The sequence below is a fragment of the Rattus norvegicus genome, chromosome 1 (genome assembly GCF_021556685.1).
Source record: "Rattus norvegicus strain SHRSP/BbbUtx chromosome 1, alternate assembly SHRSP_T2T, whole genome shotgun sequence".
NCBI lineage: Eukaryota > Metazoa > Chordata > Mammalia > Rodentia > Muridae > Rattus > Rattus norvegicus.
Genome location: NC_141534.1, coordinates 98,880,363 through 98,898,041, shown reverse-complemented (window position 1 = coordinate 98,898,041; position 17,679 = coordinate 98,880,363). Strand labels below are relative to the sequence as shown.

Here is a 17,679-nt window from a genome sequence, read left to right as displayed (position 1 = left end):
CATATAGCCTCACGAGGAATTGGTAGCCACTGAGAAACGAAGAGAAACATGTCTCAAGATTATGTCTACCACAGTGGGACCACATGCCTGCCAACCCCAGAACTCTGAGGCTGAGGCAAGGGGGTCTCTGCCTTGGCTATAGAGAAAGATAGTCTCAAAAACAAACAAAAAAAAAACCAAAACAACAACAACAACAAAAACAAAACAACAACAACAAAAACAAAAAATTAAACAAACCAGGGACTGGAGAGTTGGATCGTGCAGAGAACCCAAGTTTGGATCCTGGGTTCCACATAGTGGCTCATTACCACCCCTAACTCAAGTTCCAGGGCATCTGATATCTACTGATCTCTATGAGACTTAGGCATGTACGTGGTGCACATACATACATGCATATAAAGCACTCATACACATTAAAATAGAAATCCGACTGGAGAGATGGCCCTGCTAGTAAAAGTGCGTGTCCTCAAGTCTGATGACCGGAGTTTAAATCCCCAGGAGCCAAATGGTGCAAGGAGGAGACTGGTTCCTGAAAGTTTTCTGACCTTCACATTAATGTCATGCCCATGGATGTCACAAGTACATCCACACTCACGCACATACACAAATAACAAACCTAAAAATAAAAATAAACACAACATCAAAACCCCTAATAACCTACAACATAATAAAGCCAAACAGCAAAAGGTCAACACTTTAGTCTCAGGGGCCTCCCAGCAATCAGATATTGAGAAATTAACTTGTCTTACTTAAGCCAGCAGCTTGCGTTGTTGTTTTTGCACGCACCCAGAGACACATCCTCACTGATTTGTTTTTGAGCTCTTCCCGTCTGTCTGTACAAGCTACACACTTACGTTTCTTACCCTACTCCTAGCATCAGGAACTTCTCTGACGAACATGGTTCCTTTTATTGGAGAGTGGTAATTGGGAACTGACACTTTCCAGCAAATAGGTAGTTATTCTGGGCCTTCTGCGGGCAGTCACTAGCTCCTTCCGTGTCTGTTGTCCTAACCCTCAGGGTGACTGTCCACTCTACAGATAGGCAGAGAGGTTTGGCTGGGTTAAATGATGGCCAGCACTGCCCAGTTCTGTCTCCAAACCCATCCCACCTCTATGATGGACACTGGTATCTCATACAGCACAGACCGACAAAATTCTGCTTATCTTCCGTTTTACTGCTAATACACGTCACGGATGCTGTGGTAATTTACCTCATAATCATTATGGGACAGAGGATTGTGCTTATTCTGTGAGGGGAAGACACAAAATGAGAGCCTCTCAGATCCATAAGGAATACATTTTTTGAGGGTTTTTAAAGTCTGAACTGAATGCATTTTGCATTATGATATGACCATGAGGTTAGGGGGGCCTTGGAATGGATTGTGGTGTTTTGCCTGGAAAATGTCCCCCATAGGCTTAGGTATTTGGTGATTTGTCCTCCAGTTGGTGGTGCTATTTGGGAAGGTCATGGGATCTTTAGGAAATATAGCTTTGCTGGAGAAGTATGACACTGACTTTAAGAATTTAGAGCCCCACTTCACTTCCAGTTCCCTCTCTGATCCATCCCTGTGGGTGTAAATATGGTTGTTCAGTTTTCTGCTCTGGCAGCCTGCTGCCATGTGCCCCACCCCCTCCCCCATTATGAGGGACAATCCCTTTGGGACCGTAAGCCAAAATAAACATTTTCTTCCATAAGTCACTTTGGTCATGGTATTTTAGAAGTTGGTATCAGGAGTGGGGTATCAGTCCTAATGGACAGAGATGTCATTACCTCTTCCCTTATGTGCACAGGTGGCAAGCATTTATCCTCATGTGCAAAGACAACAGGCTCAGATGCGCTCACATGGCACGCGTCGGCCCTCTGTGTGCAGATGACATCCTACTGCATAAGATGATATTTGGCATGTGGGAAAGTGATTTTTCATACATGTTGATAATGCTTGCCAGTTGCTGGAGCTTGCATTGCTGGCTTTTTCTATGTTCTGCATGGCATTCATGTATGAAGTTGAGGCTGACCTAAGCAATAATAGCTTTTAGAACTCTAGAGATTTTACCCCAGGGATGAAACCTCAAAGATGATGTGGTGGTTTGAAAAGGTTTGGCCCCATAGGTTCATGTGTTTGAATGCTTAACCCGTTGGAAGTGGCACTATTAGGATGTTTAGCCTTAGTGGAGGAGGTGTGGCCTTGTTAGAGGAAGTGTGCTGGAGGGCTTTGAGATCTCCTAGTGCTCAAGCTCCACTCTGTGTGGAAGAGACCTTCCTCATGGCTGCCAACAGAAGCCTGTCTCCTCCTTGCTGCTCCTAGATGGAGATGCAGAACTCTCGGCAGCTCCAACACCATGTCTGCCTTCACACTGCTTTGCTCCCCACTACGATGACAATGGACTAAACCTCTGAAACTGTAAGCTAGTCTCCAATTAAATGTTTTTCTTTATAAGAGTTGCCTTGGCCGTGGTATCTGTTCACAGCAATAAAATTGTAACTTAAAGAGATGGGGACCATGTGTCAGGAGAAAGAACATACCTACCAGTCAGTGAGATTGACTAAAGCATCCAACAGAAAGACCTGCCATTTCAAATGGTATTTATGGGTTTGTTGGCTCAGTGCCCCCTTGTTTCCACTGAGAACAGTTACTCCATCTTCTCCAGAGCTGCCATGTTAGTTCTTGGCCATTCAATTATGAATGGAGGAGCACTTAACCCAGCTGGGCCAATCTCAGAGACCTTGCCTGGAATTCATAGAACAAGAACTCTAAAATGTTTCTTTACTACTGGGGCTGTTAACATCAAAGTTGCCAGTAGCCAGCATAAGTGCAAGCAGAAAAATAAAAGGGGGAGAGAAAGGGAGGAGGGGGAGAGGGAGAGGAAGAGAGGGAGGAGAGAAGAAAGAAGAGAAAGGGGTCGGGAGTGGGGGGGTTGTGCAAAGAGGGAGAGAGAAAGGGAGAGAGAGGGAGAGGGAGGGAGAGAGAGAGAGAGAGAGAGAGAGAGAGAGAGAGAGAGAGAGAGATTGGTTTTGGTTCTGACATGATCTGGGTATTTAATGAAGAGCACGATTTTTGATTAACTGACCCCCATATGCACACACTTAGACAGGGTCTCACTGTGTAGCCTTACCTGACTTGGGACTCTCTTTGTATACCCCCTTGGCTTCCAACTTACAAAGGCCTACACCTGTCTTCTGAATGCTAAGATTAGAGATGAGCAACATCAAGCCCCACTGCAGGTGGTTTTTGTTTGTTTGTTCCCGAGACAATTCTCTGTATAGCCCTGGCTGTCCTGGTACTCATTCTGTAGACCACCTGCCTCTGTTTCTCAAGTGTTGGGATTAAAAGCATGAGCCACCACTGCTCAAATGCTTTTTTGTTTCTTTGTTTGTTTAAGAGGCCAGGTTCTGGGCATGGGTGGTAAAGTCTCTACCCCTAGTACTATGTAGGTGAATGGAGGAAGATTGAAACTTTGATGCCACAGAGCTCTAATAGAAAGTCAGTATAAAAACAAAGCAAAAAACTCAGGGCATAGGAGGGAAAGGCAGGTGAATCTCTGAGTTTGAGGTCAGCCTGGTCTACAGAGTAAGCTCCAGGTCCAGGTTGTATAGATTGATCCTAAAAAAGCAAAACAAAACAAAATTTAAAATCCAAACAAAAAAACAAAACCCTCAAACAGAAACCAAATTTTTAAAAAAACCCAACTAACCAATTTATTTCTAATCAAAAGATCCCTATTCAATGCCCAATTAATATCTCAAATTGTGGTAATAAAGTACAGATAAGATGTGCCAAGACTCGAGGCCCCTCAGTTCTCAGTGTATGACAGACAGTCCACCAGCTGAGATGGCTTGTTGTATTAATTTCTAAGCAACTTTGGTCCAGTATTTCCTCACTATGGTATTTGGGAATGATGTATATCTTGTGATATTGGAGGTAATCGATCTACCTTTTGCTTTTGATTTTATGAGGGATTACAGTTAAGAGATTACACCAATCTCAGAAGAGACTTTGAACTTTGGACTTTTAACATTGTTAAAACTGTTACAGACTATGAGACTTTTGAAGTTGGACTAAATGTATTTTTCATTATGCTGTTGCTAGGTGTGGCCTCTATAGACTCATGTGTGTGAACAAGCCTATGGGGAGCCAGGGAGTGGTATGTGGTGGTTTGAATATGCTTGGCCCAGGGAGTGGCACTATTAGGGGGTGTGGCCTTGTTGGAGGAAGTGTGTCACTGTGGGGATGGGCTTTAAGGCCTTCATCCTAGGGGCTGGAGGGATGGCTCAGTGCTAAGTCTGCTCTTCCAGAGGTTCTGAGTTCAATTCCCAGCAGCCACATGGTGGCTCACAATCATCTGTAATGGGATCTGATGCCCTCTTCTGGTCTGTCTGAAGAGAGAGACAATGTACTCACATACATAAAATAAATAAATAACCTTCATCTTAGTTGCCTGGAAGCCAGTCTTCAGAATAAGATGTAGAACTCTCAGCTCCTCCAGCACTATGCCTGCTTGGATACTGCCATGCTTCCCTCCATGATGATAAAGAACTGAACCTCAGAACCCGTAAGCCAGCCCCAGTTAAATGTTGTCCTTTGTAAGAGTTGCTTTGGTCATGGTGTCTCTCCACAGCAATGGAAACCAATGGAAACCCTAACTAAGATAGAAGTTTGTACCAGGAGTGGGAGTGGGGTATCCAAGGAAACGTCAGCCTTACAGCTTCTTGTTCCAATGTCTGGGATCTACACATGACTTTCCAGGCTCCTCCAAAGGGTTTGGATCACATCTCCAGCTCTGCCCTCTGTAGCACTCTAGGCTCTGGTTGACCGTACTGCAGCTGTTCTTGGTGGTCGTCATCTGGATTTCAGAGGTTTCAAGCAGGGTTTGGGGGTGCATGCTTGTAAAACCAGTGCGTAGGGGAATGAAAGGTGATTCTGGTGAGTTCAATGCTAGCTTGAAATACATAGTTTTAGATCAGCCTGAGCTATAATGTGAGGTCATATCTAAAACAAAAAAATGGGCTTGAGAGAAAATCAGTGACCCAGAAAAATTACTGCTCTGTCAGCAGACCAGGTTTCAGTTCTTAGCACCCACATAGCTGGTCTCAACTGTTACTCCAGTTCCAAGAGATCTGACGCCCTCTTCTGGCCTCTGCAGGCACTGGGCACACATTGTACACCTGCATGCAGGCAAAACACTCATATATGTGATACATGAATTGATAGATAAAAGTACAATTTAAAAACAAGCAAATAGTGGCTGTTGAGATGGCTCAGTGGTTAAGAATGCTTTACTGTGTTTGCAGGGGTCTGGGAGTTCGATTCCCAGCATCCAGGTTGTGTGGATCACAGTTTTTGTAACTTCAGCTCCAGGTGAATTTAATGACCTCTTCTGGACTCCCCAGTTACTGTACTCGGTTGGTACTGTGTGCCAACATGCAGACGTAAACATCTAAGTGAAAAATGTATCTTAAAAGGAAAATACATTAAAAAAAAAGCCCCCCATCCCTGTTCTTATTTTATGGAAACAAATGAAGATATGATAATTAAACTTACTGTTAAAAAAAACCCTGATGGGGCACGTATCAACCTCTTCAATATTGTATGTATTTGAGCGACTGAGTCATCAGAGCAAGGCGAGTGTGACCTAACTTTGAGCTGTTTGCAGTCCGCTCAACTTCTGTTAGTGTGTTCTTTTTTTTTTTTTAAGATGTATTTATTTTATTTATATGAGTGCACTGTCTCTGTCCTCAGACACACCAGAAGAGGGCATCGGATCTCATTACAGATGGTCTTGAGCCACCATGTGGGTGCTGGGATTTGAACTCAGGACCTCGGGAAGAGCAGTCGGTGCTCTTAACCGCTGAGCCACCTCTCCAGCCCCTAGTGTGTTCTTTTACATGCTCGCATCGTGTGAATGCTATCCAATACTTCAAATGAACAGCTCTCGCCATGTATGAGGCAGGGACCCAACATATTCTTTCAGACCTTACAGTAACACTGTTGTTGTCTTCCCCACTCCAGATGACACAGAGGTTAAGGGATTTGCATAAGGTCACACGTCTATGCAGGACAGTGGTTCTCAATCTGGGGTTCCCCATCCCTTTCGGGGAGTTGAGGGACCCTTTCGCCAGCGTGACCTAGGACTATTGGGAAACATAGATATTTACATTTTGACTCATAACAGCAAAATTACAGTTATGAAGTAGTGGCAATGTGATTTTCTTGTCGGGGGTCACCAGAACACGAGGAACCGTTAAAAGGGTCACAGTGGCGGAAGGTTGAGAACCACTGATGTAAGGATTGGGACCACAGCACTTTGGCAATCCGTGTGGTTAGTCACAGCAGCTGTCAAGTGGCTAAATTATTCAGCCAACAGGATCTCCTCCTTCTCTAGTCCCTTGAGGAAGGTTTTATTATACTGCTGGATTACGACTTCTTTGGGTTTCTAGAATATATTTGGACATTAGCAGGGCACAGATATACACAGGACACTCCCCTTTATAGGGATGGCTTGAGTCTTTGTGACTTGCAAAAAACAACCTAGATTTCCTCAACCTAGAGGCAGAGTCTTCACCGGGTTCTCATGTCCTTATGCTGAATGTTTCCAATTGCTGATGGTTAAAAAAAAAAAAAAAAAAAAAAGGTCCTCTAGGGCTGGGTTTTGACTCAGTGGTAGAGGAGTGTTATCCTGCGTGTGCCTATCCCCTGTGCTCAATGGCCTGCCCCCCATCAGAATCATTGTTGGGCTCACTACCCCACTGGAGCTTCTTGCCTCAGCCAGTGACCTTATGTTCCAGCCATCGCAGGGCCTCTAGGCAAAGCCAAACCCTCCTCGTCTTTTAAGCCTTCTCAGACGCCTTCTCTGATGATCAGGTCTGGTCGCCTTCTTACAATCTCTCCTAGCATCTTGGACTTCTTTCCCTAAGCGTCTGTGAAAATGGGGCTTGAATCATGTCTCTTTGGTTCTCAGAGTAAGCTCCCTGTGGGCAGGGACAGCAAGTTCGTCTTCTTCATTGCTGACTCCTAGTCCACACCACATAGCTGGTCCATGTTTGTAAACAGCAAAAGAATCACAGGCTATCAATTAAAGAGGAAATCTCAAGACCCCTGGGCATTGACTGCTGGCTGTGGGAGGCTTGCCAAGAACCAACACAGAATGCAGCTGTCAGGGAGGGTAGCTGGCAAAAAGAGAGTCTACCTCAATGTACATATGACATACAAGGATATTTTTATTTTCTATAGTTTTTATATGATTAGAAAATATTAGGGATAAGATCATGATTATTTTGTGAGAAACAAAGCACAGTTCATCTTTGATAGTGCTAAGAGTCATGAAAAAAAAATGGCTCTTAACACAGCGATCCAAACCTAAAGAAACATACTGGTTTTGAGACAGCTCCCCAAATGTGCATAGGGTTATCAGGAGTCATTCTCTGTGTTTGCCTGTTTTTTGTTTTTTGTTTTTTGTTTTTTTGTTTTTTTGTTTTTTTCTTTTTTTGTAGGTATTCTCATCTCTCAGGGATTCCTGGAAGTCTTAAGTGGAGAGCTGCTCTCCTGGCCTTGGCGCGGATGAAGAAACATTTCTTTTTGAAAGCCAGTGAGTTTTGAATGATAAGCATTGCTAAAGAGGAAGCAATCAAACCTATCTCTCAGGCTCTGCCCTCCACCCAGCACGCTGCTTCCTGTACTTCAAAAAACAAAAACAAACAAACAAACAAACAAAACCCAACAAAACCAGCTTTTTGATTCTTTTGTGAACTGTTTGGGAGAACCAGGCTGGACTGCTTGTCACTTTTAAGACAGCACCTCAGGTCCATCATCCGCTCTCACAGAGACGAGCACACTTTGGAAATCGTGATTTGTCTGAGAGCCACAGTCTACTGTTCTCAAGAGTGTGACAAGTGCTAACCCTAGCACTGGACAGTTTTTCCTTAACGTGCTTTTGTCAAAATGAAGTTTGCAGACGCCCTAGGGCCGCGAGGCCTAAACAAAACAAAAAAAATCAAAATCACTAACTCAAAAATCCACCCGAGGAAATGCCATTTCCCTAAGGCAGGTGAGACTCTCATTACTATGACAGAACTTTTCTCGCTACCGGTCACTCCCATCGCTCAGGGCCGCCGCCCGCCACCACGGACAGCCTAAGGGGGAAACCGCGGAGCGCGCCTCCAGCCAGCGCCGGTGCTACCACGCCCACCACGCCCGCTCCGCCGTAAGTCCGCCTCTTGCTGCCACCCTGGCTGTGATTGGCTGGTGGAGCTGCCGGTCTTGAGAAGCGAGCGCGTCGTTCTCCGAGCAGCGCTTCTATTGGTCACGGCTGCGGCGGCAGCGCGCGGACCCGAAGAGGAGGGGAAAGCCGGTGGCCGCGGTGGCGGAACGGGCGGAGGCTGCCGGTTTCGTAACCGTCGCTCCTCCTCGCCGACTCGCAGGCTGCGAGGCCTGGGTAGGGTCGGACCGCGCCGCGCGGGGCCGCTCGGAGTGGAGGCCGTCTGGGGGCGGGCGGGCCGGCCGGAGGCGCAGGTAAGGAGGCCGCGGGTTCTAGCTCGGAGGGGTTGGGGGAGGAGGCCGCAGCGGAGCCCGCCGCTCGCGTAGGCACCGGCCGGGCTCGAGGAGACCCGGCCCTGCCGGAATCAGCAGGTTGGCCCGGAAGGCCCCCGGCGGCTTGGCGGCGCGGGCGGGGACCGGGAGCGGCGTCTGATGCAACCTGCGGGCAACACCCGGCGGGGCTGAGCTCATCCCTGGCCGCGGCCCAGCGCCGCCGCGCAGGGCGCCGACCCCCGCGCTCCCCCAGGCGCCCCCTCACCACAGTCGGGGAAGGGATGGAGTACCAGGTGGCCCCTCCAGAACCTGCTCCCCGGCGACGTGCAGCGTGACAAGCCTGGCGCGCATTGGCCCCTGGGAATGGAGAGTTTCTAGAATAGAAGATGGACCGAATCTTACTTTGGAGCCACCTAGGACTCTTCTGTCGCTTCCCAAACGGCTCGGTCTGGGGGAGGAGGGCCCGGGTCCTATTTGGAGTTAATAACCTAGTGGTCATCTAGGGAAGGCACTTGATTTTTTAAACACTTAGCGCTGCAAGAGGGAGATTTCGTTTGTTTTTTGGGACGCGGCCGCGTGTCTTGTAGTTCATTGGGAGGGGAAGGACATCCTAGATAGCGCACCGGTTCACTAGACGCAGAAGGTCAAGCCATGAAGCCTTTCCTTAGCTCGCCTGGAGGGAACTCGGGAAAAGAGCCAGCAGACGAATACAGGTGGAGAAGTTGGGCGGCGTGCGTGAGGATTGTTTCTCTTTCTAAGTGCGCTTGTGTATTTCTGGTCTTAAGAAGGCTGGCATGCTTAGTTTTGCTCTGCTCTTTGTTGTATTTTGTTTGTTTCTTTGTAAGCCGCCTCATAAGATGTATCAAATTTAGAAAGGTTTTAACCTTTGTGAGTTGCACAACAGCTGGGGCCTGTGTCTCTGGAGTTTCCACCCGCTTGAATCCTTACTTGAATATATTATCATTGAATGCATACCTGTCTCACAGAGGAAATTTTGAAATAAAGCACCCTGTCTTTACTGAGAAATTCAACATAGAAGAATTCAGAGCATGGTAGGCAAGCCACTCTACCTCTGAGCCGCATCCCTAGCCTTCAGAGCGCTCTAAGGTCCGTTCAGCTGTTGTCATTTGAGTAGTATTAATAAGCTATCCCTGCGGTTCTTACCTGTTCCTGAAAAACTGTAGATAATGGCAGGACGCTACTGAGCTGAAGAAATACTTGAGTCTGTTTCCTGAGTCCGATGGGCATGCCCGACTGACTCAGTTATTTTTATGACCTATCAGAAACAAATAGGTGGGAGCAGACTTCCCTCCCCCTCCCCCAATATCCTTTAAATTCTCACACCACGTCATGATTGCCAGCCAGCTCTGTGATCTTGGAGAGGTCCTTTCATCCCTAGCGAATTAAATGCTCCCTAGGAAAGTCCCTGGGAGCATTCCCTTCTGAGATCATGGGAAGACACACAGGACCTGGTTGACAGTTGCCACAGTCACAATAATGAGTACTGTAGCAATTTTAGGTTTCCCTCAGAGGGGTGGTTGCATAGGTTCTTACACTAGCAAGTTTATTGGTCCTCTCTCTAGTCCATTGCTGTGCCCTGCCATTAAAGAGAGGGAAAAAAGTGAACAGGAACTCCTAATAAATATAGTTATAAACAATGTATTTTTGAATGTGCTAAATAGTACTATAAATAGATGTAAAGGATAACATCCAAACAAGCTTATGTTTTCTTCACAACTCCAGTGGACCACTTACACTGAACTCCTTGAAGGAGTCTCCTCTCCTTCATGGACTCTGCCTCCTACAGTCTCCAGGGAGCTGGGATTGCCAAAGAGACTGGGGGAGCAGATTGAACAAAAGGCACAAAGAGAAAACAGAGACCATTTAGAATGCTTTAGGGAGCAGAACTTGTAGAGAGGGTTAGGATCTTGGCTTTGATCCTGTAGTCACAGACATTGATTTTTAGTAGCAAGATGTGACATTGTTAGGTTTGAATGGAAGACTGCTTGACTTGCAGGTACCAAACTCTTTGAGGTCAAATGACTGATCCTTTTATAGGGGTCACCTAAGACCATCCGAAAACAGATATTTATATCATGATTCATAACCATAGCAAAATTACAGCTATGTAGTAGCAACGAAAATAACTATGGCTGGGGGTTGCCACAGCATGAAGAACCTGTATTAAAGGGTCAAAACATCAAGAAGGTTAACTATTGCTCTAGATAATCTAGATAGTGGGTGCTTGGAGGGAGCTCAGGCTGCTACACCAGAGGCTAGGGCTCCTGGGAGATGATGTCAACCTGAGGTAATTTCTGTGGCATTAGGAACGACAAGAGATGTGGGATATTTTTGTTTGTAAACCTGAAGACTCAACCTTCATTAAGGAAATTGAGTGAAGATTTGATTTTGGGGGGCTAATGGAGGGATACATGGTTCTATCTAGGTTTATGGAAAAAAGTGACAAGCTAGGGAAGTTCTGTACAGGTTTATTGTTCCAAGTAAAAATTTAGACAAGTTCTATTTTACTATTCTAACATTCCAGAGTTTCATTGTTTTATTCTTTTGAATGAACATTATTACTTTAGTTAATAAATTTGCATTTGAAGAAAGTTTTACTCTTTAAACATAGCCTCATATTCCTAAAATCCATTGTTTATATGCAGCCAAGGTTCTCCATTGAGTCGTCCAAATCTTTTTGGGGGCTCCCCTAAAACAAGACTGAAAGCCCACATCCAAAACTTGTTCCTCAGACTGGCAGCCAGAGAGTTGGGACTTGTAAAAATTGCTGGTGTTGGTCCAGGAACCACTTTGGGAATAGCTGCCCTCAGCTTTCCTCTTCTTGGGTGATTGACAAGCAGGAGGAAAAAGGCACCACCCTGCTTCCTGTAGATTGAACTTTGGAGTATATTAGTCCATCCAGGAACCAGACCTTGATTTAGAGTTAAATCAAGATTGCTTTGTTGTAGAACTCAGCAAATGTTTGTGGAAAGGAACAAAAGCATAGATGACAAGCGTCTTTCTTTGTTCAGTGCAAAACCAAAATTGTTCTGTTTGAAGCTTGTTAACTCCTTGATCCTCCCTCTCCTCTGTCTCTCAATCTTTCTTTTTTAGACAGGGTCTCTACATAGCCCTGGTTATCTTAGAACTCGATATGTAGACCAGGCTAGCCTCAAGCTCACAGAGATCCACCTGACTCCACCTCCCAAGGCTGGCTTTAAATGCATGCACCACTATTGACCAACCTACTTTTAAAAAAATAATTATTTTTTACTCTCCTTTTTTTCTTGCAAGTTTGTAGGTTCAGTAAAAAATGGTCTTGTTTTTCTAGCCAAAAGGCTCACCCAAAACCTATCCTTTGTTCTGGTTACTGACTTAGCAGAGTTAGTTAGAACCTTACCCCACTCCTGTTATCTTTGGGTTCAGAAACAGGCAGAATATCCTGAATCTGGAGCCTGTTAGGTTGTTAGTGACTAGAGCTCCTGGTAGTTTGTGAGTTGGGGGTTGTTAGTGACTAGAGCTCCTGGTAGTTTGTGAGTTGGTGTATCATATCATTTCCACATCCCTTCTGTACAGATGAAGCCGAAGCTCACAGGAGGGAAGGGATGTGTCTAGGTTTTATAAAACTGAGGGAGCCAATGCCAAGGAAAAATTTGATCTTGCTTCTAGCCTGTACTTCTTTGGATCATTGCCATCTTTGAGCTTGGCTAAATTGACTGTAGAGATTAGTTTTGAAGAGTAAGAATACAAGGAAATAGGCAACTAAGATGAACATGATTTTTGAGGCAATCCCAGGAGAGGTATTGAATTATACAAGTTCTTAAAATTGGGTTACATACACTATACCAACTTGATAAGCTCCAGTGTTAAATGCCAGTCCGGATGGCTTAAATTAATATTGAATGGCCAACTCTTATTTTTTAATTAATTTGTTCACTTTCGTTATTTTGAACAACCACCTTTTAAGTGGGAGAAAAATTAGGCCACATAATCATTTTCAAGGGAAGTTGTGAAATATCCATTGTGAGCGTAACTCAGCGTCCATATCCATCATGGCTTGGGAGGAAGCTTTCTGTCTTCCCTTAGTGCTGGAGCAAGAACAGATGTCCCACTCGCTCAGGGCTGGCCGAGTGGCTTTTAAAACCAAAGTAATGATATATGGATATTTAAAAACAAAGATTAATAGTAATAAATAATAAAAAAGCCAACTTAATAAGCATGCTTGAAGAAAGACTTGGCCAAAGTTTGGGTTGGCCAAAGTTGTTGATGTTTACTGACTGAACTTCTCTTAATAACCAAGGGTGTGCTCATCGGGGGCATTTTCCTAACTCTAACTAACTTCCCTAACTTTGTCCACTAAGGGCATTTTAGCAGTTCTGGGAAAAGAGAACAGGATAGTTTTGTGGTTTGTAACAATACTTTCTACATTTCTTTTTTTTTTTTTTTGGTTCTTTTTTTCGGAGCTGGGGACCGAACCCAGGGCCTTGCGCTTCCTAGGTAAGCGCTCTACCACTGAGCTAAATCCCCAGCCCCACTTTCTACATTTCTAAGGGTGCTGAGTCTCCTAAGGAGACAGTTGGTTCAGCTGTTTAGTTTGTCGTAGGTCACTAGAATGTAAAAATGCCAATCAACTAATCAATGCAAAATAACCCACAGACCAGGTGGTGGTGGCGGCCCACGCTTTTAATCCCAGCATCCAGGAGGATCTGTTTGAGTTGGAGGCTTGCTCTACAGAGTGAGTTCTAGGATAGGCAGAGCTAAGCAGAGAAACCCCATCTTTAAAAAAAAAACAAAAACAAAAAAACATAATAGGTGAAGGCATTGCTAATTCTTCTTGGATATTAAATAAGGAACTTGCCAGGATCTTAGGCACATCTAGACCCCTCATGGATTCTGCAGACTGAGCGTTCTGATCCAGCAGTCTAACCTGACTTGAAATGCTCTTCCCACACCCCAAATGCAAGTGTCTATTCTGCAATAATTGAACTTGTTTTCCATGCTTACCCTAAACAGCTCAGATTTCTCCCTGGCAGATTGTCCAGCGATATTAGCTCACACGTGCTACCTAGTATTTCCTGCTATGCTTTGGGTTTTCCCTTCCCTTTTTGATAGTTACAGGTGGACTGGTCGGCTTATGATGCTTCTGAACCAGGTTACCTTTTCAAGTTTGGAAACTTTGGTACAATTTGCAGTTGCTCTTGTCAGCAAACCAGTAGGTTGCCTACTGTGTTAAGTCCATGCAGGTTTAATCTGACTTGATCCTATCATTTCAAATATTTTAATGCAACTTATTTTCTAACTAGGTACATGTGAAGATTTTTTGGCAGTTGAGTGTGGCCTTCTCGGATCACACTGCTCTGATTTCTACGTGTTCTGTGTTGGTGGAGGAACGGGCCCAAATGAGCAAGCTGTCGCAGCCAGCCTCGACTGCAGGAGTGAACGGGATCAGTGTCATTCACACTCAGGCACATGCCAGCGGCTTACAGCAGGTTCCTCAGCTGGTGCCCGCTGGGCCTGGGGGAGGAGGCAAAGCTGTGCCTCCAAGCAAGCAAAGCAAGAAGAGCTCACCCATGGATCGAAATAGCGATGAGTACCGCCAGCGCAGAGAGCGGAACAATATGGCTGTGAAAAAGAGCCGGTTAAAAAGCAAGCAGAAAGCTCAAGATACACTGCAGAGAGTAAACCAGCTCAAGGAGGAGAACGAGCGGCTGGAAGCCAAAATTAAGTTGCTGACAAAGGAATTAAGTGTACTGAAAGACTTGTTTCTTGAGCATGCGCACAACCTCGCAGACAATGTGCAGCCCATCAGCACGGAAACTACGGTGGCAAATTCTGATAACACAGGGCAGTAGATCTCCTTCCAGGCGCCACAGCCTTGTGACTTGAACATGAGAGGTGTGACCACCCTGCACCCCTTGGTTCAGTGGCTGAGCTCGGTCTTGTTCCATTGGAGGTTATTTTTTAGGCTCAGCACTGGACAGCTGGTTAGCCATGTAATTTATCTGGTCTTAAATGATAATGGATTTTTGAAGCACTAAAAGAAAACTTAGGGTTTATGGTTAAAATAAAATTCCTGGCCTTTAATATTCTTAATAAATCCTCACTTCCCCAGAAATGCTTCTTTTGTAGGAAGGGGAAAATGGAAGGTCATATTGAAGGTTCTGGGTTCTAATGAGATAATACCTTGGACTAGGAAAAGCTGAATTCCATCTGTGTTCTTCAATTTGTGATTTTATTCTAAATTGTGTATGATAAATTCTAGGGCTATAGAAACCAGCCATAATAATTTGGCCCAATTTTATAGATGTATAAACCTGTGTTAGCATAATCAGCATCGTTTTTTCCAACACATACACATTTTAAAAAATGACCTTAGGTGAAGTAAAGAAATCCCATCAGGTCACGTCGAGAGGTGGTTAAAAATACAAGTTGTGTTTAGGAAGGAAAGAGGTGGTTTTGTGCTTTTCCCCCTTGTTTGTTTTAAAGGGCATAGAGTGTGATTGAACTTTGGGGGGCCTTCTGCTTATTGGATGAGCATTATCTGTATCCTAAAAGACAGTAGCCACCGTGTACTGACATTTTAGTTCCTGTGGATGCAAGTAAAGGCAGCGTTTGGTTTGGGGGAGAAAGCATTTTTTGTCCGCCAAGGTAGTAAGTCAGATGCCTTGGCTTGATGGCACAGACCATGAGTCACAGTACTGCAGATTCGTTTGGCTTCTCGTGTTTGTTCAGAATAACTTTCAACGGGGGCCATGATTTTTAAAGGTAAAGTTTTTGTGTGTGTGCTTGTGTGAAGAGGCACCTTTTGGTGTTTGATCTCAACTAAACGATTATTAGAAAAATGATTTAACATCATGCCATCTCTCAAAAGACTAGTCAAAGAAAACTTGAAAGTATGAGATTTGAATCTTTAATTTATTTCCTCAATCTATTTTCTTTCTTTGGGGAATTTTCTCTAGCATAGTGGGCTGTTCTCCTGGCCTTCATGTGCTGTTGCTTCCATTAGTTTGCTTTTCTGTTCTGTGTAAATTATTTTAGAGAGGGAATGCTGGTAAAACTCAGGATAGTGACTCTTTGTTGTGAAACGGGAGAGCTGGGTGTTAGTAGGGTCTGCACTTATCACTGTTGTTCTTAGTGCATCTGGTAACTCATGGTTTGCGCACAGTTCCAGAGCCAGTCTGTTGGTTCCTGAGATGGTCACTAAACACGGGTCTTGTGTGATCAAAGGTTGGGTTTCTGGGAATCTTGTTTGAATATGGTCATTTCTGGCCCTGTTTCCAACTAGGACTTGGTAACCCCAGTGTCACTCAGATTGCTACTTAGCAAGGCAGGAAGTTGCTGACTGTTCTGGGCAGAAGCTGTCAGGGTCCTGGAGCTCAGCAGAGCTGAAGACAGGAGCCAAAATTGTTCTTGAGGAGCCAAGAAATGAGTGGGGTTTTAGAAATTAGGGCTCAGCACCAGTTTGCCTTGGTTGGAATAGCCATCTGCTCATAAAGATTGAGAGATGGTTTGGCTAACAAGGGCACGCCCATACATCTAATCTTCACCAGCCAATTGATAATTATGTAATGAATTTAATTGGTGATGCAGTTAGGTCCCACTTGAATGTGTATGTACCTGAGGTTAGGCAGACTTTGGAAACTCCTACTTCTGAACCCCAGCTTTCACAAATGGATGTTCTTGTGGAATTTGTGGTTTCTAGTGCTAGGACTTTAAAAAGCTGTGGGGAAGTCAGTGCTCAATGTTCGAAATCAGAATGTATAAGTGAATTCCAGCTTTGCTCTTACCTTTGTAAATGAGCTTGTTAGCCCCAGTTGTTCCACATTGAGCGCAGATGTTAATTGGTGTTTGGAGTTTATTACTCATGTGAGAATGGTGTTTAGCTCCATAGATTCTCTGTAAAGTTGGGGAACTAGGTTTGGGAAATGGGTAAACTAAAGGCTTTGGGAATTGTAGAGTGACTTTTGAAAGTCTTGTTACTGGGGAACTTTAGAGTTTGATCTGCCTTGTGGACAGACAGGTTGGTGGCTTAGGAGTCAAACTGTAGTGTGGATTAGCCATGTGTGTCTCCTGGGATGGCTGCCCTTTGACTAGTTCTGAGCACAGAGGAGGGATCGGAGCTGCCCTCTGTGTCTGGCCTTAGTCACAGGTGACTTTGGAATCTCAGAAAGGATTTAACTAAAATATGACTGGGTGTTTGAAATCCAGGTCATGAGCCCATTTAGTTTTTTTACAGTTCTCAATTTATGGAAGTAGAAACATGTACAGTTTGATAAGAAAGGGATACAGCTGCTTTTGATGTTTCTTAACCCCTCCCGCTCCTTTCCAGGGAAGTTTCGTGCCTGGACAACCCATGGAACGCTTAGAGTGTTCCTGATGCCTTAGAAATCAGAAAGAGCCTGTTTGTGTAACAGGCTGGGGAAGATTCCATTCCACAGCTAATCAGATCTGCCTCAGGAAAAATACTAACTTGTTCTATTTGTTCCTGGCCTTCAGTTTGCGAGATTACTCTATTTTTTTAAAATATAATTTTATTTCTTTCAACAAATTTAAAAATAAAAAACACCTTTGGAACAATGACTTTTTCTTTGTGGGTTTCTTTATCTTGGACATGAGCAAGAAGTTCACTTGTAGTTGGCCCCAAAGAGCCTGCAAGGTGCCTCTTGCTGCTGTCTAGGCTGGAGTGTAGACAGCAGGGTGCTTTGTGCCGGTTTGGATTTCCCTGAGTGGACGGGGAAACTTGGGATGCAGCTTAGGTTGGTTGCAGTTTGGTCTAGCTTAAAGCTGCATCCTGGTGTCGGGGGCACGATGGAAGGGGCTGCCCGTGTCCTGGTTCCTAGCCTGTGGTTTCCACTTGAGGCGTATCCTATTAGAGTATGAACACCATCTTTACTTATATAGGGTATATGCCTGGGTCTGGAAGTACATTGGCTGATTTCAGAAATACTGGGAGTCTAAGAAACCAGTCTGAATTGTGTGTTTCTGGGGAGAAAGGCCATTTAGGTGCTTTTCTCTGGTCCTTTTAGTTTCTGAATTTGTTACGTGGTTGTGAATTTGTGTGGCTGAGTATGGTGGTGCATGTGTGTAACCTCAGCATTACAGAGATGAAGGTTGAGTTTGAGGGTAGTTTGAGTACCATTGAGACCCTGTCTTA

At 44.7% G+C, this 17,679-nt stretch overlaps 2 protein-coding genes across 3 annotated transcripts; one reads left to right on the top strand and one right to left on the bottom strand.

Annotated features, from left to right (window-relative positions):
* Positions 1-7,192: 7,192 nt before the first annotated feature.
* LOC148007325 (uncharacterized) lies at positions 7,193-9,877 on the bottom strand. Its single transcript, XM_087603353.1, has 3 exons — positions 9,868-9,877; positions 9,690-9,783; positions 7,193-8,899 (listed from the first exon to the last, which is right to left on the bottom strand). Exons 1-3 carry the CDS (start codon positions 9,875-9,877, stop codon positions 8,299-8,301), a joined length of 705 nt encoding a protein of 234 aa, XP_087459479.1. The 3' UTR covers positions 7,193-8,298.
* On the top strand, positions 8,320-17,102 carry Cebpg (CCAAT/enhancer binding protein gamma). 2 transcript variants are annotated; one of them, XM_087631998.1, is made up of 3 exons: positions 8,320-8,503; positions 8,622-8,624; positions 13,829-17,102. In XM_087631998.1, the coding sequence occupies exon 3, from the start codon at positions 13,925-13,927 to the stop codon at positions 14,375-14,377; it is 453 nt and encodes a 150-aa protein (XP_087488124.1). In that variant the 5' UTR covers positions 8,320-8,503; positions 8,622-8,624; positions 13,829-13,924; the 3' UTR covers positions 14,378-17,102. The 2 variants fall into 2 exon arrangements, with proteins under 2 accessions (XP_087488124.1, NP_036963.1); NM_012831.1 differs by lacking the exon at positions 8,622-8,624 and having other exon boundaries at positions 8,349-8,507; positions 13,829-15,099.
* Positions 17,103-17,679: the final 577 nt, after the last annotated feature.